The following is a 26,047-nucleotide window of genomic DNA, read 5'->3' as shown; positions in this document are numbered from 1 at the left end:
CTGCAGTCTAAACAAAAAACAGGATAGCACAAGTGCTTGCAGACTAGGGAGCACAAGGAAATAATGAAATCGTGCTAATCACCATAATGTGCAGTGGTCTCAGCTCACCAGCTGCCTGACAGGTTCCAGTTTTGGAGAAATTGCAGCAAAGAAGCATCTGAAAAAGGGATCATTCCTAGAGCATGTTAAAAAAAGCAATATGAATTCCTTTTTTAACAGACTCATTTACCAGATCTTGCACATATGTTATGGAAGTACAGTTATTTGTATGTTTTAGTCAATACTAATGATTCTTACATACATTCATTGTATATGTGTCTTCTTCCAATGGTTTTGACTGTATGTACATGTATGTCACTGGTAACTAGCTTCATTTATGTTTTAACATAGTAAAGGGGATGATTTTAAAGTTTGTCAGAAAAAGTAACACCTAAAAATTAGAGATTTGTGTCACTTCCATTTTATGAATTATTGCACTAGTCTGATTATTTTAGATGGATGGCAGATCAGTACTGAAAAGTGGTATGCAACCCAATATCTTATGAAAAAAAAAAAATTAATATATAATAATATAAAAAACCCCTCTTGGAAATTATTCCCTTATACGTAGTAAGATATGTAAGAGAATATGATTAGTATTTTACATTTACACATATAAAAGGAGAGGATTTATCATGGAACCAATGTTAACAGAGTTGTCCAGGAAACATGGCTTCAGCTTTCTGCTTGACCAAAGACTTCTGTAACTTTGGAAAGTCACTTGGGACATTTTAAAAATTCTTTAGGATATTCAAAAGTTATTTAGGGTCTGGAAATCCAGATAGGCCACAGCATGATTTTGAAAAATGTAGTACCTAATACCTATTGAAATAAGGGGACTTAGACATTTAAGCTTCTGTCAGTTCCACTAGGAACTTGCCTGGGTCATTAGGTACCTAAGTACCCTTAAAAAATCTGGCCCATAACTGACTTGCAGAAAGACTTTCTATCTGCAAGCAAGGTAATAGGTAAAAGTATTCCCTCATGACATTGGTATAAGGAAACATGCATTAAAGATTATAGTACTGCCAGAAACTAAAGCATGGGGTGGTATATCAATATGTAAGATAGATCATTAAGAAATACCATTACATAATATTAATGGCAGTCTTATCTATAAAACTGTATACAGTAGTGCCCAGCCTGTACCAGAGATGACACTGCAGAATTAAAGGTGGTTTAAAGTGTGACAAAAAGGATTAAGTGCATTGAAAAAAAGGTTTGAACAGAGGTTGAAAAGAGTTGAAAGAATCCCAAAGACTAACAAAACAAAAAGAAACCAAACTTGTCAGCAAGACCTTATGTTAAATGAGCTGGTCTGCTCACCATATTAGATCCCCTGTACTTTTTATCAATTTACATGCATTCACACATTAGATTAACATGTTTTAGCTCTAGATATTTTCCTTTTCTCCTTTCTTTCTGATGCATTATCGATCTATCAGATATTTTGTAAGTAACAAAGGTATTTTATATTAAAAAGTCAATATCTGTATGTGTTTAATTTCAAGATATAGCTTTGTCTCTGCTTTTTTTTTTGTTTGTCTTGAATTGGCTCTCCTCTTTTCTCTCTAGCAACTGAATAGATTAAAGCAACACCCTGAATGCCTGAAAAATAGTAAAAGATATATTATACATGTTCAGAGAAGTAGAAAGTATCTTAAGTATGATACTGATAAACAATAGGTTACCGCTTGATAAGCAGAATGTCCATCATGTAACCAAAAATCAGCCAAATCTACTCAAAACACCTAGGACTGGCAGACCAAAAGGTGTCTATAAGTGGGATTGAAAGACGTGTGAATTTAATGCATGGTACTGCTAATGACTGAAGATTTTGCATGGACATAATATACTGATGAAGTAACACAACTGGTAATAAATTGTGTGATAGGAAATAATCCAAAGTGCATGATAGTGTTAAAAAAATCATAAATACTCAGAATCACAACAGCATAGACTATGTCTAATCAATCTATTCTGGATCAGCTGCCTCTAGAATTTGTTCTGGGAACATTTTTCCTCTTCTTTTTTCTTCCTACCAGTTCTGATTCACATACACTACATTTGTATTTTACTATCACTTCATAATCTCTTAATGGACTTTTGGACTAGGAGTTCCTACAACAGCATCTTTGCGTCATTGTTGCATTGTCTGTATTTGAAAGTATGGTTGTTATCCCAAAATGAAGAAAACCACATTTGGCATTTGAAGAAAAGAATTCACTTAGAAATGGGTAAGGTAAGGCAGCTGTTATTAGAAAAGGGAGTGAATCTAACAAATAATCCTGGTTTCTAATAAATCACTTTGAAACAAAGAATATGATGAAGAGAAACCACTGAGAAAACTGGGTCTGAGTCTTAATTACTACAAAACATTTTACATCCCACTAGTAGTATAAATGTATTTGAGAGCTAACATATTGACAGAGACTGAAAATACAAGAACAATTAAAATCCTCATAGTCAGCATGAAAGCTTTTTAAACATACTTCAACATCTGCTAACTAGAAAGGGCTACCACATTTTTTATGTCTAAGGAGCGTTATGAAAATCCTGTAAGAAAAAGTTAGCTGTGCCAGAGATTATTAGAAAACTAGTAGTCTGTGAAAGATGCCGTTTCTTTACTAACACAGTTCTACCTCAAAACAGTATCAGTATTTACTAGCTGACACCGCATGAAGTGCAGCTTTTAAACATGTTGCTCCTGATCAGTGGTAGAGAGAATGGAGAATTGTATTTTAGAATAAAAATAAACCAAATCACCGGGCAGATCATCTGCCTGGGTGTCACCTTCTTCCCTACACACCTATTTCCCTTTCTATTAGTTCACATATAGGAATATTTGTGGCTTATTTTGAATGTCAAACCATGATTATATGATCATACCTTGTAATTTCTTTTTAGCAATGAAAAGGAAATATTTCTGTTATAGTTCTAAATGTTTAGTGCTGTATTTACTTATGTTGCACTACTCATATCTGTTTGCTTATTTTTAGCTACTGCTATGGACCTGAAGCCCTGTGAAGTCTACAATGAGCCCAATGAACTTTGGATTCATATTTAGTGCGATGCTGAAGTATAGTGCTGTTTGTTTCAGTTTTTGGCAGTGCAAGGAACTGCATGTAGTCTAGAAACAGTGTGGTATGTACAGTAATCTTTGTGAGATACTGTGTTTTAAAGACTTGCCAGAGGATCTTTTATTTAATTTTTTTGTTCTCTGTTTCCTCCCTATTGAAATGACTGAGCAAATGGTAACTAAAGCTGATTGTTATACTAATTTCTTTAATGACTCACTTTAGAGTACTTACCTCATGTAGAATATGTAAGGCAATTAACAGTTTCATTAAAAACTATTTCATTTTGTTTCTGTACATATTTTAGGTCCTTGCTAATCTGACATGTATAAGTATGATGCAATGGACAAAAGGGTCTGCTTCAAAGATAGTTTTAACTTTTTCTCACTGCTAACACAGTAAGGTTCTGACACTTCCCATTATAAATACCGATAACACAGGCTACCTGAGATATTTTTCAGGTAGTAAACTCAAGAATACGTAAGTTAAGGAATGTCATAATTACATATTTCCCTATTTTCAAAAGCTGCAATCAAGCATCCTTCAGGAAATACATTAACATTTTCCCTATCAGAGGTATAATGTTAATACTATATACTGCATGAAAACTGGGTCACTGCCTAAAGAAGGTTGGTCAAGATAAGGCAGAACTGAGGTAGAATGGAAATCTATTTATTCTGCTGTAAACTTCCTTATAAAGTCTTTTTCCAGCTGAAAAAAAAAGTTAAAATAGACCTCCTTCTGCTTTAAACTTTGCTGGGTTGAATGATTTTGCATTGAGATCTACAGATGGCTCCCTGAAGCTGCGATTCCCCATTATGTCTCAGCATGTCTGCAGTTCAGACATTGTCAATAATGAAGGCACTTGTAACTGTACATAGTTTAGCTTTCTTTCATTATGTTCCTCTTAGAAAAATCACCTCCCATTCCCTTATCATTCACATGTCCCTCAAAGTACAAATGATTTCATACAACGCAAGAACAATACAATAACGGGCATGAGCCAAAGAGACCCATGAACATACTAGAGTAAGGAAGCCGGCTGCTAGGGAAACTGGCCTTCATCATGACTGCATTTTCTTGTTCTTCTCTAGTGGAGGGGAAAGCACAGGGGCTGTTGCCAAAGGCATTATGAGCCTGAGAAATTTGCTATAAATTTTAGGCAAAGTGACAATGATAGGAATATTGAAGCTATCCTCAAACATTTTCTATGCAGTGAGAAAGTGAGGAGTTGCATTTTTGTTGAAAGTTTGTATCACTTTTGTCTTAACTTTTCTGATTAGCTTGGTATAAATTCGTAAAATTTAATAGTGAAGTATTGCTGATGTTCTTATCATTGTGTAATTTAGCTCTTATATTCAGGAAGGGAATAAAACTAGGAAAAAAAAAAATCTGTTATGTTATGTAACAAAACATTAATAGGAGAATACAGATAGAATGGGCAAACTTCATGCAGGCTGCAGAAAACATCCTAGGAAAATGAGAAGCATAAAGAGGATAATTTGAAAATAATATGATGTTTGTATGCAAATAAGGTGCTGTTGATCTTCCTTTTCTTACAGTATATTCTGCTAATTTGCCACGAGGCAATGTAAAAAGGAATAACAGTGAGCTAGCATAGTAGGAAACCTTTGAATGTTCAAAGGAGACATTCAATCATTTAAGGCTCACAGTATAACATAATGTGAAACTGTTACAATACGGTGGGAAACGGCCTACTTAGCACAGAGGATGCTCCACTCTGCATGGCTGCTTTGTGCTCTGTGGAGGAGCATCCAGCGTTCCCTGCAGGTCCGCTTGCTCTGTACAGGTGAGCGGCTAGGCTGGCTCACCAACAGATAAACCTCCCAGCTGAGGGGAGAAAACAACAGGAGGATACCTAAAACAATTGTATGGCTTGCTATTGAAGTAACGTTTGCATGGAAGTAGCAACTTTTAACCCAAAGCATCACAAAGTATGTTACAAACTGATATTCAAGCTGTCCTTTATCTGTCTCTATGGAGCAGCGTCTCCGGAGTCAGGCAAGAACATGTTGCCCTAAATGCACACACAAGGATCTTTTGGCTCTTTTTTCCTCCTTTCTCATTCCCAACAGGGAAAGTTATCCATTGCTTGTGAAAGCTCAGAATTGTGCTGAGATAAGAAGAATCCCCAACTCTCTTCTCAAATAAGAACAAAACAACCAACCAACCAACCAAAAACCTACCACAAGGATTATAATGGAAACAGTAACAAAAATTGATTTTGGTGAGGTTGCATAAGCAGTTCCTATACCGAGGTGTTTGAACTGCACTTGGGAGGAGAAGTAATATTTCAAAGGTAAAACTAAGTTCCTTAATTTAGTTACAGTTAACTAGTAACCTACAGTACATTTTTCTCAAAATGCAGAAACAAGTAAAAACTACTTTTTCTTATTATTTTTGCAAATATAGAACTTATTTTCAGAATAAGTATATCTGAGTCTTTGAAATTTGTAGAATGAGAAGCACTGGGGTAATCTTCCCTTCTTTTCTTCCATTTTCTGAAAGTGAAACTTTTTTAGGCATTGACAGAAATAAGAAAAAAAGAAAAAGACTGAGTTCACAGCTGGGAGTAAGTGAAAGAGGAAACATACATGCTCATGTGTTTATTTTGTAGTTGTGTAACAGCAGTTCAAGAACTTGTTGCCTCTCAGCTGAGATGTGCTGATGGATTGTAGGAAGTAACTTATTTCAACACTCGTAACCGTGTAAGTTTGGTTGTATTGTGATATGCTACGAACTGCATGAATGGATATAGAGAAAGTTTCAGAAGCTAACACAAGCTCGGAAGGATGAGACACTGAGCAGATGCATGAGTCTAAATGGCAATGTTGATACCGTTGTTCAGTTGTGGGTTTAATTTTTTGTATCTTTCAGCATTTTAAGTAAGATTATTCACTCTACTAGACAGCAGGGAAATGTTTGGTTTCAGGTGCAAGACATGACATATTACTGAGCTGAAATTCAGAAATAACCCATGTATAAATGAAAAATGAAAAGTAATACAAATGTGAAGGTGGGATAATTCTCAGAAAAAGTATCTCTTCCAGGTATGAAAGAACTCTTATTCTGGCAATGTTGAAAATATTGCACAGTCTCATTCCCAAATAGCACAGTAACAGATTCATAACCCCAATACCGAAAAATCAGTAAGATGTACACTTAAATCTCATTGAAGCTGGTAGAAATCAAGCATTATCTGAGAGTTTATCTGAAGAGAGTTTTTTTTTTTTCCCTAGCAAAAAATATAATTCCCAGAAACTTAGTTGCCCTTCTTAACAGCATGTATTGATGAAACACAATGACAAAAATAAAGAAATAGTTGGAAGTTTGGGAATAAATCCTGCAATAAAATTTGGTCTTAAACTTTAGATTTTTTGTGCTTTCTGCACTGGATTTGGACCCATCCAGCTTCTCAGACCAGTTATAAAACAAACCACTGTTGTTTCTTAATGTACAGATATGAGATGATATTACTTGCTCTTTTTTAGTTTGTTATTTATGTAACTGAAAAAAAAATCTTGCAATAATAACGCTAGAGAGGGCATATAAATAGGTTTTTATGAATAATTATTCATTATTTCCATCTGTTTAAAGTAATTAAAACAGATTATATTTGACCCACTAACTTCGAGATTTTATTTTTGTTTTTCTCTAGCAAAGGACAGTAGGAATTCCCTTGAAGCCAATTTCTTGTACAACTGTAAAGAATTGAAGACTTCAAAGTGCATTTTTAACTACAATGTATATCCTGATTTTTTTTGGCAATCTAGTGGTAAATTGCAAACCAAAGTACCTAAAGTTTTACTAACCACAAATAATGAAGCTGTTTAACAGAGAAATTAACTTACTCTGTTTTTCTCCTGATCACTATCTGCAAGAATACAGTTATTTGGTTTGGAACTGTGCGTATTGTATTACATTCATATTTATTAATTTAATATTCAAACAAGAAACTAAGCTAATGAAAATTTTGTATGGAGGATACTCCAAAATAGCAGTTATTATGGTTTTTGGCAACAGTAAGTCATAATGATAACCAGGCCAAAAAGATGTCTGTGCTTCTGTAACATCAGAGAAATATAGAAATCCTCAATCTTTGAGATTACAGTCGAGACAAACATCTGCACTGTAACAACACTGTTTTCTTAAATCATATTTAAATGATTTCTCAAAGGGCTATAAACAGAAACCCTGCTTCCATTCAATCCAGACATGCATCAACCGTATGAATACCTAATTTACACTAATTTGCTTTTAGTATTGTGCCTTTTTAAACAGATAGGACTGAGCTTAGATGTAGTTTAAGCAGACATGAGTGAGTATGTGAGTATTATTATGATGTTTTTGTCTTGAACTAAAATAATGTCAGACAGTACTGGCAGCCGTAGAATTGTTATGACCTTGCATTAAGTATGTTGAATTGTTCTGTGTAAAACCCACAAAAATAAACTTTTCCCATGAGCCTGTACAAAGCTTGCAAAATATATGGTGGAACAATCATGAGAAAAAATGTCAACACTGCTGTCCTTGCTTCATGGAGAGCAGAAATTTTCTTCTGGCTTGATAGAGAGTATTCTGTGAGAGGTAAATAAGATTGGAAGAAATTATACAGGAGAGAGTTTCTTCTAGTTTAACCTTTCCTAGTTTTCCTTCCCTTCCCTTCCCTTCCCTTCCCTTCCCTTCCCTTCCCTTCCCTTCCCTTCCCTCCCCTCTCCTCTCCTTTCCTCGCCTCACCTCGCCTCGCCTCGCCTCGCCTCTCCTCGCCTCTCCTCGCCTCTTCTCGCCTCTCCTCGCCTCTCCTCGCCTCTCCTCGCCTCTCCTCTCCTTCCCTCCTCTTCCCTCCCCTCCTCTTCCCCCCCTCCCCTCAGCAAAATATTCTACTCGACTATATTTGAAATGTTTCCTTTTCATTCATTTATTGCAAAACTGAGACTTGGCTTCATGACTGATCCAACCAACTGATTTTGCCCCTTTGATTTTTTTCATATCCGAGACAAATTCTTTTTCTTTCTTGAATAAGAAATCTTTATTTAAGCTTTCAAAATCTTGTAAATTTTCCAAAACTTTCTATATACATTTCTCCAGGTTCATACTTGTCTTCTTGTGTAGAACATATTGTATTGTTTATCTGAAATGTTTCCACCAACTCTAAATTAAATTGCAGCTATCTTGATAAGGAGGTAGTTTCCTTTTGTTTTTGTACAGTTCTAAAGAACTCTTCATACATGGCAAGCACCACCAATGCAGCTGTGTAATTTATCACTGAGCACTGAGTAGTCAACACACCTTCTAAAACAGTCATTTCCCCCTAGCATTTAGAAGCGGTTGCCTTTTAGATTAAGTAGAACTATTATTTAATAAATCTAAGAAATGCCCCTCAGAAGATTAGGAAAGGAACTGTAGAAGGTTATTTAACATACTCTGCTTAGAGAATTTAGATAGTAGACTGTAATTATCCGAATTGGAATTTAGCCAGCAGATGAAGGCTAATAACAATATTCTGTGAAAAGTACCATGCAATCTTTCAGAACCAGACATGCCAGCAACATCTCATCTGAAACATGGTAACTGCAACAGCTCAGTGTCTCTAACACTTTGCTTGGAATAGTAGGTCAGTTCAAATTCTAGAAAGAAAAATGTTTCCAACAGAATCAGCACCATTTCCTGCAGCTCCAGAAATAAATTTTTTAAGTCTGTTATTAAAGTACTAAACAATTTTATCCTACCTCAGAAGTATCATGAAAAGTATTCTGATTCAGCCCACAAAGTATTTATGGCTCTTCTGTGTAATGGAGAAGGCAAGATATACAGGCAACCCCCTTCTCCAGTGGTTTTGGGGCTTGACCTAGTGAGGCTGGGTGCTTATAAGTCAGATGTTGCAGAGCTGAGATGGAGTCTTAGCCTTCTTTCAATGACTAAACCATAAGATAAGAGGTCCAAGACTGGAGTTCAGAAATGTAGGTTAGGTCCTATGTTCCACATACTTCATGTATGAGAGAATTTAACTCCACTAGCATTAACAGCAGCTAGTGTGCTAAGGGCTGGGATTTCTATGGGCTGTCAATAGGGAGCTCTCAAGAAAGAGGGACACTGGAAACTCTGCCCATAGGCTTGCACTCGTACTTCATTTAGGCAGTTCTGTGAAACTCTGATTACAAGCCTGACTCTTTGTATTGGACCTTCATGCTTGGACCTTCAACAGCTCTCCCAAACTATCTTTTCCATATTGCATAGTGGCTACAGCTCTTGTCCACTGTCTTCTTCTGGATCTATAGTTTTGTATTCAAGCTTATGGAAGGAAGCCTGAGACAGGCAGAATATTACTCCCACTAAATGTCTTTGGTTTAAGCTGTCATCCAGGAAAAGGGAATTCTGGCTACAGATCCATTAATCAGAATAACTAATCTTTTTAAATTTAGTCACTATAAACATACAAGAACCTTTTGACAAAGCTCCCCACCAAAGGTTATTAAAGCCAATATGTTACCACAGGACAGATGGAAAGATCCTTTTATGAACTTAAAGCTGGTTAAAAGATAAGAAGCAGAGCAGAGCTTAAGGATCACTTGCTTAGATGAGGAAGAATCAAAAATGAGGTTGCCCTAGGATCAGTGATGAGATCAGTTTTCCTCCACATCTCCATCCCCAATGGAGTAAGGAGTATGCAGTGAAATTTGCAAGACTGGAGATGATGTTACGATCCTTTAGGTCATAATGATGCACCAATGTTGAGGAATTCCAGAATGTCCTCACAAAATGAATGGGTATGCAAATGCATATGTAGGTGAGGTTTAGAGATTAATATGCATATAGGAAAATATATCTAATGATACCTGCATGATGCTGAACTTGGAACTTAAAGTTTTGATCTCAGAGTTGTCACTGTCATTTCTCTGAATGATTTCGACTTTGTGTTCCATGGCAATTAAACCCTCCCTCCCCGAATATTAAACATGATCAGGAAGAGTAAGACAAAGAGAGTAAGACAAAGTGTAATTTATCTCCTACAGAAAACCCTGATGTACCCATATCTTGAGCACTGCCTGGAGTCCTAATCTCCACATGTCAAGAAGGGCAGTGTGATGTTAAAGAAAATATAGAGATGGGCAAATAGCCGATCTTGGAACTGAAGCAGCTGCTTTATAAGCAGAAATTAAAAGTCCAGAACTCTTTCTGGAGGACGTGGCAGTTTGGGAAGAAGATATCAGAGGGGTAATATTCCTCGGTTTTCCCTCAGGATATTTTCTTTGAGCTTTGTCAGTCGTTGTTGTGGGAGCCTTGGAGAAAAAGATTTCATCCTCACAGCAAACTACAAAGGCCACAAATGCTAGAGGATGTTCTGTTTCAATGAATGGCTACTGTGATGTGTGATAGTTGTTCTGCAGGGACAGCTGTGTGCCCTGGCTTGGGCACAGAGATTGTGTGGAGATGGAGTAAGGCTGGTATGTCTGAATCATCCATCCTAAGAGTTTCTGAAGGCAAATGCTGTCTAGTTTTTCAAGTGGTTATAGCCTGGACAAACTGGGGAAGATTTTCATGATGGGAGTGAAAAAGACACTGAGAAAAAGCTCTTCCAGACAAACTTCAAGACTACTCTAAAGTTGGCAGATAATGGAGTTTCTAGATTACGGAGTTTCTAAATTACAGAATCCAGATAACTACCTTTCTCTCATTTTTCTTATTATTCTTCATTTTCTGGAGAAGTTTTCTGAACTGAATATCATCCTCTATTTCCTTCTCCCCCCAGTGCAGAAGATTTTAGCACAGGTGCTAAAACGTTAATTTCTGTATTTGTTGTTGGTTGGGATTTTTTTGCCATGTCAAGTCAATGACAAATTTCTTCTATGATAATTCTTCATTGACATATTAAAAATGGTTAATTAGATCTGTTTACTCATACCTTACCAAAAAGGTTACTTAAAAAGATTGAAAAATGGAGGTTAAGTTAAACTTTTAAGCATCATTGGCTGCTTTTACAGTTCCACAGAAAATGTTAGATCTTTTTTCAAACAATTTTTTTGTCAATGCTACCTTCATAAGTGGATGTCTGGAAAAAAATATAGCATTGCTACAGTTCAGCATTTCCAACATAAAGTTCCTTTTTTCCTCGTTTCAAGAATTTATATATTTAACTCCATTGTGAAAGATTAGACAGATGAAGCTTTCAGCAGAATCACAATACAGGTAATTACGGGTCTGTCAGCATTTCCATTATGAACTCCTTTTAGCATTAAGGGCTTAGCATTTTTCCATCATTTCAGAAAATGTCAAACTGAAAGCTGGCATGCAGATTAGCAGCCTGGATGCAAATTTGTTTACACAAAATATTTAAATCTACTCAGCTGTTTTTGATTTAGAGATCAGCCAGAAACTTTAAACTTTCAGGGTTTCTCATGTGTTTCTGCCAACTTCTAGACCAACTCACAGTCAAAAAAAATGTGATTGGTTAATAAACTGTTGACTCATTGTCTTCTAAAGTTTTGAGATTATTTACTTTAGGCTTTAAAATGGATTTTAGAATTTCTGCTCATCTTGCAACTCTAGTCTTTCTCCTGCCATCTTTATAAATGAATGATGAGTTGGAATAAGATTCAAAAACTATAGTAAAACCTGATAGTAATCTTAAAATCTGAAACATTTTTTTAAGACTCACTTAACTACCATCATAAGACAGTGAACAGAAATGGACCAAAGCCTGTAAGGTTTTTGAAAGTGTCAATTACTTAGCCCACTAGCTCTAAATCCATTTTAGGGTACTGGCCAAAAAGAATCTGATGGAGTTCAACTCTTACATTTTTTCAGTTTCATCAGTTTAGGCCCATGCATGATATGAACATTTTTGTAGAGCTGTCACATCCTAAATAAACTCCTCTGTATTGAAAGGAAACTTTGTTTGTTATAACGATCTGCTCTGGTCTACTAAAAGTCAATGACAAATCTTTTCATTTCAGTGGGGACAAGCTCTAAAATAATCTACTGGTAAATATTTCAGTAAAGTTATAATTGAATGGATGATCACTCTTGTTCAATACACTTCTCACTTGAGAAGTAAGAAGCTTTGAATGGAAAGACTTACAGCCACCAAGCAACATGAAATATCGTTGAAACATTAATTGAGCCATCAATAGAAATGAGATAGAAAAATAGCAATAAATCAGGTAGAAAAAAAAGACACTGAGATTGTAAAATATGGATATTCAAGTAGATAATGGGCATATTTAAAATACTGATAAGAGATGGGCAAATAGGAAAAATCAGTGATACAGTGACTCAAAAAATGCACAGTCATCCAAGTGTGCTAGACAAAGAATAGGAACCTAGACTCAAGCAGTCTGTGAATTAAAAGCACGAAAAAGTATGGCACAAAAGAGATGGTGCAAATAAACTTTGTGCAAATGAAGCACGGAGGAAACAGATGAGGAGAAAAAAATTGATCAACTAAAACGATCTAAATCAGTTTGGCCAGAGGATGTTCACCTACAGGATGCTGTATACTGGCTTAAAAATGTAAAAAATAAAACTTTTAAGAATGAAGAAAATATTCTTCAGAAAAAATCTCACATAGCATTAAAGTACAGCTATATGTTCAGAAGTACCTGCAAATTCTTTAATGATGATTCAATGCTCATTGTATTGTGTACTACATTTTTTAATAAATGATCCATTTTCCTTATAGTTACCTCAGACTCACCCTAAATTCTATCAGGCAATTCATGTCTTCTTAATAATTACAGAGGTTCTGCTAAGCAGATTCTCACCTTAGCTGATATCTGTGGCACACACTGACTCTCTAGATTAGACAGTTGTGTTAACTCAGCTGTCAATGGATTTCAAAGAGGTGACCAGTACAAGAGGCCCCAAAGGGAACAATTTGGAACAGTACCTTTCACAAGTCAGATACATAGCAAACTCTACTGATTTCATTGAAATGCTCAAAGTCAATCTTGGAAGAAGTAAGTAACAGAATCCCGACAAATCTAGCCCTGTTTTACTCTATGTGATTTTTTTTTTTCCCTTTTCTGTTTCATTTTTTTTTATTAATCTGCAATATTCTGTAGAATCCAGAGTCCTGACTAGTCTGTTCTGGTCATCTCAGAATGATGATATCAGAAAAGGATACAGTAGTAGTCTTAGATCTGTAAAATTTCTCTTACCATGTCACATGGACAGTTTCATTACATACATTGGAGCTTGAAAAACTCCAATGAAAACTCTTGAAAAAAGAGAAGAGACATCTTGGATTTCCAAAATATACCAACTATCCCAATTTTAACCATCTGATTCTATAGTGTTTATTTGTATGCAAGTAATGATTTTGTCTTTAAGTTACTCTTAGGTTTTGACCTTTTTTAATCATGTGTTTTGAAGTTTCTTTGTTTGGGGTGAAAGGGTATTATTTTGGTTACCAAAAAATAATCATGTAGACAGGAACAATAGACTGAAGAATGAAAACAGATATAACTGAAACCCCACTGTTCCGATCTTGCCTTTTTGCAGATAATTTAAAATCCAAAGAACATACTGAAAAAGTTAGTAAGTCTGTGACCGTAAGGCTGGGAGGGTATTTCATTTCCTAACAGATTACCCTTACGTGGTTATTACTTTGAGCTACAAAAGGATTTTACAAATGACATAGAAACTGAAGAGAACTTTCTATATTTTACTGCAGGCTTTATGGTTTTGGGACTTCTCCAGTGGTACTTGTGGAGTGGGAAGAGAGTTTGGGAAGAGAGCCCAGAAGTGCAGAGGAGGCTGGATAAAATTGGGAAAAATTACAGGAGCTAGCTGATGAGCTAGAATTTGAGTGTAGTAAAAATATATAGATAGAGCTTAGGAGAGTGGGGGTTTTATGGGTAGCTTAATTTAAAACTAGCTGAAATTAGCGTAGAAGCATACAAATTTCAATGACCTGCAATTGTAGTACTAGAGAGATTTAGGAATTTTGGAAACATATCCTTAGGAAATTATGGAGGCAGGCATGCAGGAGTCACCAACGCTGTTGAACTCATTTTATATTAAACATTGATTCTGTTGCTCATTGCTATTTCAGATAAATAGCTTTGAGAAGCATAAGTTTGTCAGGATGTTTACAAAAATCACTGTGTCTTATATGGTTGATTGGTGCAGCTTTCCACTGCTGACAATGAAAATGCCAATAAAATATATTATCTCACCTATTTGTCTGGGGAAACTTGTTATCCTTGCATGAGGAGACATGGGACGTTCTGTTGGCACTGTATCCTCTATGAAAAAACACAGAAATGCTATTGCTAGTCTAGTGTCTATGCTATTTTTTCCACAGAAAGGAGCTGAAAATTAAACTTTCTCAAGAGTGCTGAAGTACTTGGGTAGATAATCGGGCCACTGAAGAAGCATAATAACATTCACATTCTAACAAGATGTCTATAATTGCTATAAGGAGAATATGGTTGCATTTAGGATATATGAAAGTTCATTAAATAGAATCTATAAAAACCTCTAAAGAAATATTCTCCCAAATGTCAAAGATATTTTATTTTCCCAGGAAGGGTAAAGAGGTGGTATTATCAAAGAATCTGAAGCTAATAATGTGAATTTTGTGAGGGAAATGATTGGTCCCCTTCAAAAAAGCTTGCAGAAAGGAGCAGCTATTGAAAAGAAGAATTCTGAATGAAAGTGGTAGATATGCTGAATAGTAATGGAAAGGAGTAGGTAATGATGTTCCTATTTGTTTTTAAGTTGAAGATCACACCAAGAAACTGATGACTGAGCCATCAGTTCCCCTCTTTTTTCTCAGTTCCAGGACCCTTTATTGAAGGGTCTAAGTGAAGAGGAAATATTTTAGCAGTTTCATATGAAAGGATTTCATATTTACTAAATAATGTGCATGCTGTAAAAATCTTAGTCATTTTAGTAATAGTCCTAGTAATTGTTGCCATGAGTATTGCCAAAACATTCACTTGATAAAGTACAATTTGTATCATGTTACTTCAATACATTAGACTGATGAAAACTCTCTAATCAGACAAGCACTGTTGTGAGCACTATATTGATGTAAAGATTTTGGAGAAAATGTCTTGTCCTTTCATTATGAATTATGAATTATATGTATTTCCTTTCTTGTGGTCATTAAAACTGCCATGTCATGCAACAAGCATTGCTAAAGTCAGTAGCAGTAGTTATATGATTAAAGTATAAGTGTCAGTTACCATAGAGGTATTCAACGGATAATAACGCAAGATGAGCATAGTCATGAATTAAGCATAGGTTCTTCTTGATAGAGCACACAGCTACAGACGCCTGCTACCAGAAGTGCTGGTGTGCACCTGCAAGTGTGTGTGTGTGTGTCTGTGTTCCTACATGCACCTGGAGATGCATGAAAAGAAGCATGTTTTACCACAGAGCTGATTGACTTGACTATGTGAGGTGTCCAAAGACCTATTCTTTTCTTCCCTCCACCTTCTGTTAACTAAATAGGCTTTCCAAAAGTCAGGATTTGGACCCTTGTTTTCCAGTATATTTTAGTTCTTGTGATTTTGGCTCAGTATATTACATGGTTTTAGACTCTGAGATGGTGGCAAATACAAAGAACATGCTAGCAGAAGATAAATACAATAAAATTAATGTGGAAACTTACCTATTTTGTGCTTTGGTTTTGCTAGTTAATTCAGCATTTTCAAATGTAACTACATATCTGGAATATATGATAATCCAATAAAAGTAAAACCAAATTGCATTAATAATTAAATCTGAAAGCATTCTAAACTGTAATCTATTTTCCCAGTTCCTCCCAGTTCCTTAGCAGCCTTCCACAAATTCCAAAATATTTTACTACAGAACAAAAATTTCATAAGGAATCTTGAAACCAGGTTGTAAATTGGCTGTAATTCAGCATATGTCCTGACAAAAAGCTGAGTCAAATGAAATATATGTACAGAAAATTGTAATTCAAAAGTCAGTATGAAAAGAAGCAGAGGCAAATCTACTCTTAGAGGTCCTATTCTGGACCTTCCTGTTACTTTCAACAGGCTCAATAACAGGCAGTTTAGAAGTTCATTTTATATCCTGTTCTACAACTTCCATTCACCTTTGGATCAATGCTGATATACAGAAGCAAAAATGCAACTTTTGGTATAGACTTTTAAAAGATTAGTTTTAATTAGGCTAAGCTTCGATTCCCAAAGAAAATTACACAACAATCGAGAAAGCTAACTATAGTAGAATGTGAAGTTTTCCTTCTGGATCACATTAAATAATGGAGGAAATATTTTGTAATTCAAGTAGCTGCATCTCAATGCTATGTGGAAAGGAGAAGAATATCCATACTCGGCATTTACGTAGCTCATTTCAGCTAAGGACTCCAAACTACACTTGCAGATATCAACTTGCTGGGTCTGGAAACAGTTCTATAAGAAGATAATGATCACAGAGGGATCATTTTAACTGCCACTGAAATACAGCCACCTCTGAGATGTGGTATGTCAGCCTCTTTAAATGTTAATACCATTATTAAAATAAAACAGAAAATAGCACAGAAATCAATGTATTTGAAAGGGGATTAGAGGCTTTCATTCTACTAAAAACAGTTTTATTGAAACTATATTTGGTATATATGCTATCACTACTTGCACTCTTGTTTTGTTAGTGAAATCAGTTATGTATTATAGTAGAACTTCCTTCTGAGATTGGGAATACACAATAAATTACAAGATAATGAATTGCTTAGGAAGCACATACATTTCAAGTCGTTACCTGCACCTTTGTAAGCTAACAATGCAGTCTGCTGAATTTCTTCATAACATAACCAAATATATGGATATAATTTCTATACGTACATATTAGATATGTATGTGTACACATATGTGTATACACAATTCCATGAGAATGAAATCAAACATAAAGATATAAAGCTAATAAGATATGTAGACATGGGAAACAGATAAAATAGAATTCAAGGTCAGAAGTAGTGATTCATCATCGTATAATCCAAGTAATTACTCAGTTGTTTCTGCCTAAAGCCTTCGGATTCCTTTAGTGTTATTGCAAAGATAATCTGTGTTATCTACAGGCCTCAGGAGGTGAGAATTCATCACCCCAAGAATCCTTCTGTGTTTAAATTACTTGCTGTTATTCACCTTATTTCTATGATACAATATGAATATGATACATGATGCTATGATGCATTTTGTAGAATCCAAGGGAAAATGAGCAGTCCGTCTCTCTATGTCTCTGCTGGTTGCATCTCACCTTGCTCTTTGACAATACCATTCTAGGAGAGCACCAGTCCCACTGGAACCCCTTGTATGCTGTTCACCAATCCTTTGAGGTTCACTCTCTGTGAGTAACACTGTTCCTAAATCTATAAACTTATCCATCTAACATTTCAGACACTGAGAAGGAGATGATGAATTTCCACCATTTCCTTCTTTAACATTTACAATGGTATTCAGCACTTGTAATGCTGGGATTACGGAGCCATAGTAAATCTTATGTAATCTGTAAGAACAAGGCAGTGAGACCATAAATGCAAATCCATCCAGGAAAAGTAAACAACTAAATGTAAACATCTACAAAAACGTGTTGTGTCTGTGTGTGTGTGTGCATGTTTATTTTAAAAAGTCTTTGTCATAGTCTGATATCCTTGCAAATTCCATTTCCCAAAAGAAAAGCTGGATATTGGGAAGCAGATATTCAACATTTCCTAGTACTACTAGGTTTTTTTCTTTAAGAGGCAGGTGTCGTCCTGTACATTACATATCATGCACCCTTCCATTTAGGTCCAAGATCATTGCCAAATATTGTCCCTTGAATTTTTGATAAATGCAAAGATTCTCTCTTTTTGTAGAAAAATTGTATAATTTCATTGAGAGGGAAACATTCTTCTGTGAAGTTGTTTGAAAGGCACGTGTTTAAAGATCATAAGAGTTCTGAAATTTTTCAATAAACCTTAGAATGAAAATTATTCAATCAAAATTTTGAGGTAAGTTTTACAGCCTTGTAATAACTACTTTTATCGTATGCCTCTCTGATTTGTTACTTAAATATTTTTTCTTCAAATATCTTATGTAGTAAAAGCTCCCTTAAAATTATAGAGGTCTAACTAAAACCCAACACCTTAGACCAAATTGCTTGTTCTCTGATTGTTCTTTCCTGGGAGATTGCTTTGGAGTAATCTGGTAAATTGATTTCCCACAAAGGCCTTGTTCTATCATTTCAACCTAAACCATTATGTCCAGAAATACAAGCCAAATGTTACTCATCAGCAAGAAGTTGAGTCTGAGATGTCACAACCCCGTTGAATTATAATTGAAGTTTTCTATTAGTGGAGAAGGAAAAAACCAATTTTTGCAGCAGATCATAAAGCCTTTCCTATTCCTACCAGTTCCAATTTATCAGATTCTATAGAATTAACATTTTACATATAATTGTAAGTTATTTTATAGATGTTTCTACACTGTCTCTCTCTGTCCCAGCTTTATAATGATGGACTCACTTGGCCTTGCTTCACAGTTGCTAACTAGTTCCCCAGGCTCTTACTGGAGCCAGCTGGAATCAGAAATGCTCAATACCTCTGAAAATCAGATAGTGTCCAAGACACCTGTTTTTAAAAAAGGAGGGATACAAGGCTGTGTTATTCTTCATAACCTTTTTGTCTGAAAGGACGTTACAATCATGCAGATTGAGCCATCCCCACAGGATATTTCAAAATCTGTTAAAATTTCTCTAAACAATGTTGTGCTTTTCTCTCTTTACTAGATCCATGTGCATTCAATGGTTATAAATCTCAAATTTTGGGGGTTGACCTATGTAGCACATGAGCAACGCTGGGTATAATAAAGCTAATTTTATTACAATCTTCCATACTATTCAGTGCTTTCAGCCAGAGTGTAAAGGATGGAGGATGCATATGAATGCATATGAATGCAATGGAATTCTACGGAAGGGAGAAGGGAAGGGAGAAGGGAAGGAGAGGAGGGGAGGGGAGGGGAGGGGAGGGGAGGGAAGGGGAGGGAAGGGAAGGGGAGGGAAGGGAAGGGAAGGGAAGGGAAGGGAAGGGAAGGGAAGGGAAGGGAAGGGAAGGGAAGGGAAGGGAAGGGAAGGGAAGGGAAGGGAAGGGAAGGGAAGGGAAGGGAAGGGAAGGGAAGGGAAGGGAAGGGAAGGGAAGGGAAGGGAAGGGAAGGGAAGGGCAGCAGAAGGAGAGAGGGTAGACAAATGAATGGAGCCAGGCCAGTCCATGCCTCTTAAAACATGATATTCCAAAAGCAGCCTCTGGCTCAGCAGGACCCAAGACTGCTGACTGCTGAAATCCAGGATGATGTGCTAGTTACTCTGTACTTGCTGTGTTTCTCCTATCTTTCCCTAGGCTGCTGCTAATAGTCATCGTTGGAGATAAAGGGCACAAAGCTAGATGGGTAATCGATCCTATTTGCCTTATTCCTACTTCAAAAACAAACAAAACCCCCCACAAACAAACAAAAATCAGGTAGGCTTTAAGTTTCCGCTAGGTTTATTGCACAGGAGTTTTGGAGAAGGAGGGATTTGAAAGCACATCTACGGAGTTCTTTAGGTCTCGTGGGCTGGTGTTTCCAAGTTGAGATGTTGATAACAGAGTTGAAAATACAACCTGTGCCTCTTTAGCCTGTGTGAGTGAGGGGCTATTTCTGTGTGTTAAAAAACAAACAAACCACCCTAATGCTGTCTCAGACTTGCAAACAAAAGACTTTCAGAAGTCACCGAGCTAAAGAAAGCAAAGTCAAACGACGGAAGAGTACATTAAAAAGGACTCCCTGGAGGTGCGGCCGCCTCGGGTGGCTGCGGAGGCCGGTGCCGGTACGGCTGCCGGTGCCGGGCGCGGGTGCAGCCTGCCGGCGGGCTGCCGTCGCTCCGTGCCGGCTCCGCCTTGCGACTGCTGCTACTCGCAATGAAAAAGCGGGAACTGCAGGCGACGTTGCTCTGTGCCCTTTGCGGGTCCCTCATGCCACCGGGCAGGGGAGGGAGAAGCGGTCCCTGCTGATGCTGCTGAGAGGGGTTGTGTGTTTCTTCATTTCTACCCTGCAGAAGAGGAGGAGGAGGAGCCGTGCGCTAAGCGGGGGGCATAGAGGAGCCTTGTTTTAGCCCTGGACCGAAGGAGAAGGGCGGGGATGAGGGAGGGTAACTTTGCAACCCTGCAGAACTGTGTAGCTTGAAAAAATCGCTTAGGTGCTGCGCGCACTTCACTGACCAGAAGCCCTGTGTGATCTGCGGGAGCTCCTGGGAAAGAGGCACGGCAGAGGGGCTGAGCGTGGGCAGGGGAGTTGAAAAGGAAGGACGATGCTGTCCCTGCTCCAGTCAGTGTCTCCCTGCACCCCTGCGTGCGTACACACACGCACACACAACATACACACGCACACACACACCACACACACGCACACATACCACGCACACGCGCACACACACACGCGCGCGCGCGCACACACACAGAGATGCGGCAGCGACCACCTGGAACTGAGGAAAGCTGAACCTACTGTTACTCTCCCAACCGTTTCCGCTTCGGGGACACAGCGAGCACCTCGCTGCCCCCACCCGTGACCCACCGAGGAAAGCCATCCGCCAGTAACCCCATAAGTCAAGTGACTGGGAAGGAAGTGGTGGGGAGGGGCTGGGGGAGCCTGAAGGGAGCAGGGTTGAGGTGGGAATGGGGGAGAAGGGGGACTGCAGAGGTGGCTGAAAGAAGCAGGGCACGCTTTGTCCCTGCTAAGTATTCCCACGTGCCAGGTACACATCACTGGAAATGGAAATCCTTTCCATTTTCTCATCACTTCTTCTGACAATGAGCGGTTTAAAATCTCACTGCTTCATCTCCCTTTTATTTTGAAAGCTGCCCTTGTTCCACTTGTCACAACCGCAACAGAGGAACAGAGGAACAACAGCAGAGGCAATGCTTCATTTTAGCCAGGCAGACAAAAGAGCAGACCTTGGTGCTCTATGCTCTCTGTCTTGGAGCGACAGCTAAACAGAAGAGATGGAGGAGTCTTGTGGTCTCTGGTCATTTTGCCTGATTTCCTCTCTGGTTTGCTTCAACAGACAGATCACAAGCATTTTCTACTTTTTTTTTGGTGGAGGGAGGTGCAAAACAGAAGAGGTGCAGCTTTCAGTGATTTCTCTCCTAAATCCCAGGAGGCAAAGCTCACTGATGCTGTTTGTTTCATTTTTGCGTATAAAAGAACTGCCATGGGTTTGACTTTTATTTTCTTTTTTTATTTTATCCTCTCTCCTTCCCTATCTGTAAGGGAGTTGGACGGTGAAGGTTTTCACTTGCTGCTCCTCCAAACTTGGTTTGTATCTCCCATGCCTAAATGGCGCTTCTCATTTCTCCCATGGGAGAGGTAGGGGAGAAGGGGAAGGAGCTTTCCTAGGTGTCTTGCACATCTAAAGGGAAGAGCACAGCATCCGTCATCCCCTGCAGCTGGCCAGGAATGATCCTGCTTGGCATTTTCTAAGGGTTGAGTTGTGGGGGTGTTTTGTTGTTGTTTGTTTGTTTGTTTGTTTTAATGTCTTCTGTGCCTTCTCTCACTTTCCAATGGTGCCATTTCTTTGCTTTTTTACTCCATGTCTATCCAAGGAAAATTTTGTTGGAGATTGATCCATGGTGTAATAGGATATTGTATAAGCAGTTAAAGATTTTCATTGAAGAAGGTACAATTTCTCTTTACTTCAGCTCTTACTATCACCCCTTCCCCAGCAGTTCTGACAATTTCCTTCCTCACATTTTCTCCTTCTTTCTTCTCCCTTGTCTAAACCTTCCCAAGTATTGTTGCAAGGTTCCAAAGAGGCACGAATTTATAGAAAAACCTAAAGAATTTTTTTGTCTATATGGATATATACAAGGAGTACCTAATGAATCAGGTATGAACATGGCTCCATAAGCACCCTGGGGAAGTTTGACACCTGTAACAGTGGAACAGCTGTGGATCAAGACTGGAGAAATGGCAACAGGACGATGACAAAAGTAGGAGGGCCTGAGAGGCAGATATCAAGCAAAGCTGTGGAAGTGGTCTGGATGACAGGAACCTCAGCAACAGTTTGGGTGTTATGATGTGGTCCTGGACTACTGAGTAGAGGTGATTAAGCAAAGACAGGTATGGTCTAGAGCTTGCGGAGGTGGGATGTGGTGAAAAGGCCTTGCCAGGCAATGGTAGAGCAGATGCAGGATCTGGGGAGTTACCTTGCTCCCAACATCTGGATTGTTGGGCAGGTATTCATTCATTGTTTGTCTCTGCCAAGGTTTCTGGGAGCAGAAGCGTGTGCTGACACAATGGGAATGTAAATCAAGGTAAAATGTATTCATTCATGGGAGTGGGGAGAGAACTAAATATAAACGCCCAGAATAGATGCAGTGCTGCAGTGAGCCTAAGCCAGCTCTGTGGAGCTTGGCTGCCTAAAGGAACCCGCATCCAGGATGATGCATCTGACCTACTGGATTTGCAGTTGCTGGGAGGACTCCCCAGTCCGAGGGAAGTCTACAGAAACTGCCAGGGTCAGCACCTGGGAAGCTCAGGCCCTGACAATAGGGAGGAGACCGCTTCACAGCATCTCTCTGGGACTGCACGTGGGCTGGAAGAGAAAGGGCCAGTTTTGCAAAGCCCGTTTTTTCTCTTTTTCTTGGGCTGTTTTAGGTGCTTCATCCCAGCTTTGGCCCTCAGTATCCGGTATTTTTTCTTCCCCCCCGCCCAAGGGCAAGCGAAGCGGCTTCTCAACAGGTGCTGTGGAAACTTGCACAGCTCCCGCGGCCATCGCGACGCGGAGAGAACCGCCCGAGTCTTTAATTTTGTAGGATGCTGCCGCCCTGCGACTCGTGCTCACAAAGCAGCTGCCTCGGCAGCAGCTCCGGAGCCACCCATTATCCCCAGCGCCTCCGCACCGCGCCCGCTGTGCGCCGCGGAGCGGCACGGCGCGCCTCGCAGGCAGCCAGCCCATGACTTGCAGATGATCGCACCCGGCACAGAGAATGCGTTAATGACAGGGGGCTGAACCGGGGAAAAGAAATGCCCCGAAAGCCCCGGGTTGGTCTTGATCGCAGACCTTCCCCAGAACGGGGCAAAGCGCCGGGAACAGCTGGCTTCAATAGACGCAAACAGAGAAGCTGCCTGAAATTAAAATGTGCATTAACATCACAGGCAAGCCCCTTCCCCTCGGATCCCCCGTGTCAGGATAACGTGGGGTGAGGTAAAAGCCCTCGACATCACCTCCGTGAAACACAGATCATCTTTTTCACGCGATGCAAATGGGTGGACAAGCAGCTGCAAAGCTCTACAATAAACTGTTTCATCCAAGGCAGAACCAGCTTGGGAAAGTACGCCTTTGAATGCTCCCCCCCCCCAACACACCTCCTTCCCACCCGTGCAAGCAACCTTTGTAGGCGATAACCAAGTCTAAAAACTCGGAGAGGATCGATAATGTCTACTAAATATTCTGGGAGTGTATGAGTGTGGCGGGGAGGAGGGATGAGGATGAGGAGCGGGATAAAAGGGTGATTAATCAGATATTAATCACTGGCCACAAACAAGGGGAGATTATTTCGGGTAGGCAGCCGACTGTGGGGAGTTGCAGAATAGATGCTTTTACTGAAGGCACGCGTGATGGGATCAGCACTTCACCGTTTAGCGATGCCTGTGTAATTTTGAAGGTGCACATTATTCAAGCCACATATTTCTTCTTTTCTCTGTGTGTAGCATTTCCCTTAACTGTCTGCAAGCACAGATTTAGTGGAGATATTTATGCCGCTAACTAGAGGTTTCCTTTTCGCTCTCCTTTCATGAACACAGACGCAAGAAGAAAGCAAAATAGCTCCTGCCCCGAAAAAGGAGACAAAAAAAAAAAAAAAACCCAAGCCCAAAACCTCACATACATCAGGGAAAAGGGACCAAAGGAGGGAAGAGAAAAGGTGTCGATCTTTGCACCCAGCGGCAGACCATGCCTTCAAGGCTGAATTGCTAACGTACCTTTTCGACAGCCAGGGAGCCCTGCATGCATACAAACAGCTGAGTGTGAAGCGCATTTCGGGGTGTGAGACGGCTATGCACACGCTGGGCTCCTCCGTAACTTTCCCCACGCAACGGGTTAAACTAATAAGTGCATCGATACAGGCATTCCCGCAAAAAGCCCGTTGCTCGACCGAAAACCAGAAATGTGGGTAATCCCCCCCACACTACCCTCATCATCACCTTAAAAAAGTCACCCGGTGGGATTTGCTTGAATACATACTAGTTAGAGGCTATATGAACCAACTCACGTCTCCGTTTGAGCATACTGCAAGAATATTTATTGAGCCCCAGCTCAGTTACTGCATTGAACGCCAAGCCTGGCAAGCAAATACATTTCCGATTTCCGAAGAGAGGTCTGAATCAACTCCTTTCCTCCCCGTTTTAGCGATCATTTATGTCTTTCCATTGCAAAGTACCCAGGGTAAAAATATAAAATGAGAGATAAACATATTTTTAAATACATCTTGGTGTAAGGCGAGAGCTTGCAACACCCTGACCGAAAGCAAACGGACCCCTAAAAATACACCCCTCAAATACTACCCTACCTTTCACACACGAAACCATCAATAAAAAGATGAGGTTCCAAAATGTAAATCCACTTTTAATCTCCATTTTCTTCACCAGGATGAAGTCCAGGCGGCCACATTCAGTACATCCCCTTTCCCAAAAGTCTGCTAATTTCGATTCCTTTGCACGGATTTCCCCTCTGCAGATCCCTTTCATATTATTCTTGAGAGCTCCTAATTCCTATTCCTTGGCCAGGCGCAGCAGAGTTGTTGCTGTTGATGGTGCGCGGTCACAGCTCGGAGTGAATGGTGTTTCTGGGATACCACAGCAACCTTGACGAGGACTCAACCATCTCTCCAACGGGGGCACAAAGTCTCAGCTACTCTCGATCGTGTCTTTTCCTTCCCCCCACCCCCCCGCTACCCCAACTCCCTGCACAACCGAAACCCACCACAATCCTGGCTTGTTACAGCATCCACCAGGAGCCACGGAAGAGCATCTTAAAGCTCAGGCACCCTCTCGACTAAACTCCAAACAGTATTTGCAATTGAGATTCTCCCCCCGCCCCCCTCTTCCCCCAAGAGGATCAATTCTGCCTAGGAAAACGGTTCGGGAAATAATACAGCGGCGAGGTCTCCACAGCCTCCCGGAGGAGCCGCCAGCAGCTAATACGGCGGGGCTCATCCATCCTGCCGCCGCTCGCAAAAACAATCAGTGCCTCGTTATTAAGAATTCACGTGCGATGCTTGGGGCTGCCATGGTCACCACTGACACACACGCACACACACGCGCCTTCAGGCACACACCTCGCACGGGAGCATGTGCGTCTCCCAGGGGATTTGCAGGCTAATTACTCTGCGCGGAGGCATTAATTACAGGCCGGTCTCCGCGGGCGCGGGAGGCGGCGGACAGGAGCGTGGCGGGCACAGCCCAGCTCCCCGGAGAGCGCGGCCACAGCCGTGCCCGCAGCTGCGGGGGCTCTTTGCCGCCGCGGGCGGGGGGGAGCGGCGCCGCGCAGCGCCGCGCAGCGGACGGGGCGGGCGGGGCGGCAGCTCCCGGCGGGCCGGGCCGGGCCGGGCCGGGCGGGGGGACGGGGGCGGTGCGGCCGCGGCTTCGCCAGGAAGAGCGCTGGCGCCACCTAGCGGCCGCGCTGTCGTGCCGCTGGGGCCGCGCCGCTGCGCGGGGGCGGGGAGCGCTGCGCGGCGCTGCGTGGGGAGAGCCCCGGCTGAGGGTAGAGGGAGCTGCCGGCCGGGGCACCCGCGCATTCGGCTTCCCTCCTCTGCCCGGTGCAACTACCGCGCAAGGCGCGCGGGGCGGTGGTTCCCTCCGCTGGGGGGAGCGTGCGGAGGGGGCGGGCAAGCAACGCCTGCGGTGCGGGGGCGTGCGGGGGCGTGCATG

General features: G+C 40.3%; 1 protein-coding gene across 3 annotated transcripts in view; it reads right to left on the bottom strand.

Annotated features, from left to right (window-relative positions):
• The window catches only part of CSMD3 (CUB and Sushi multiple domains 3), a 796,263-nt gene extending 770,905 nt beyond the window's left edge, over positions 1-25,358 (bottom strand). For all 3 annotated transcript variants that reach the window (XM_075141259.1, XM_075141260.1, XM_075141261.1), the window contains exon 1: positions 24,688-25,358. In XM_075141259.1, coding sequence (XP_074997360.1) covers positions 24,688-24,865 — 178 coding nt within the window. In that variant the 5' untranslated portion in view covers positions 24,866-25,358. The remainder of the gene's footprint in view (positions 1-24,687) is intronic.
• Positions 25,359-26,047: the final 689 nt, after the last annotated feature.

This window comes from Calonectris borealis, chromosome 2 (assembly GCF_964195595.1).
Source record: "Calonectris borealis chromosome 2, bCalBor7.hap1.2, whole genome shotgun sequence".
NCBI classification, from domain to species: domain Eukaryota; kingdom Metazoa; phylum Chordata; class Aves; order Procellariiformes; family Procellariidae; genus Calonectris; species Calonectris borealis.
The sequence above is the reverse complement of the archived record's forward strand: the minus strand, read 5'-3'. Positions and strand labels throughout refer to the sequence as shown.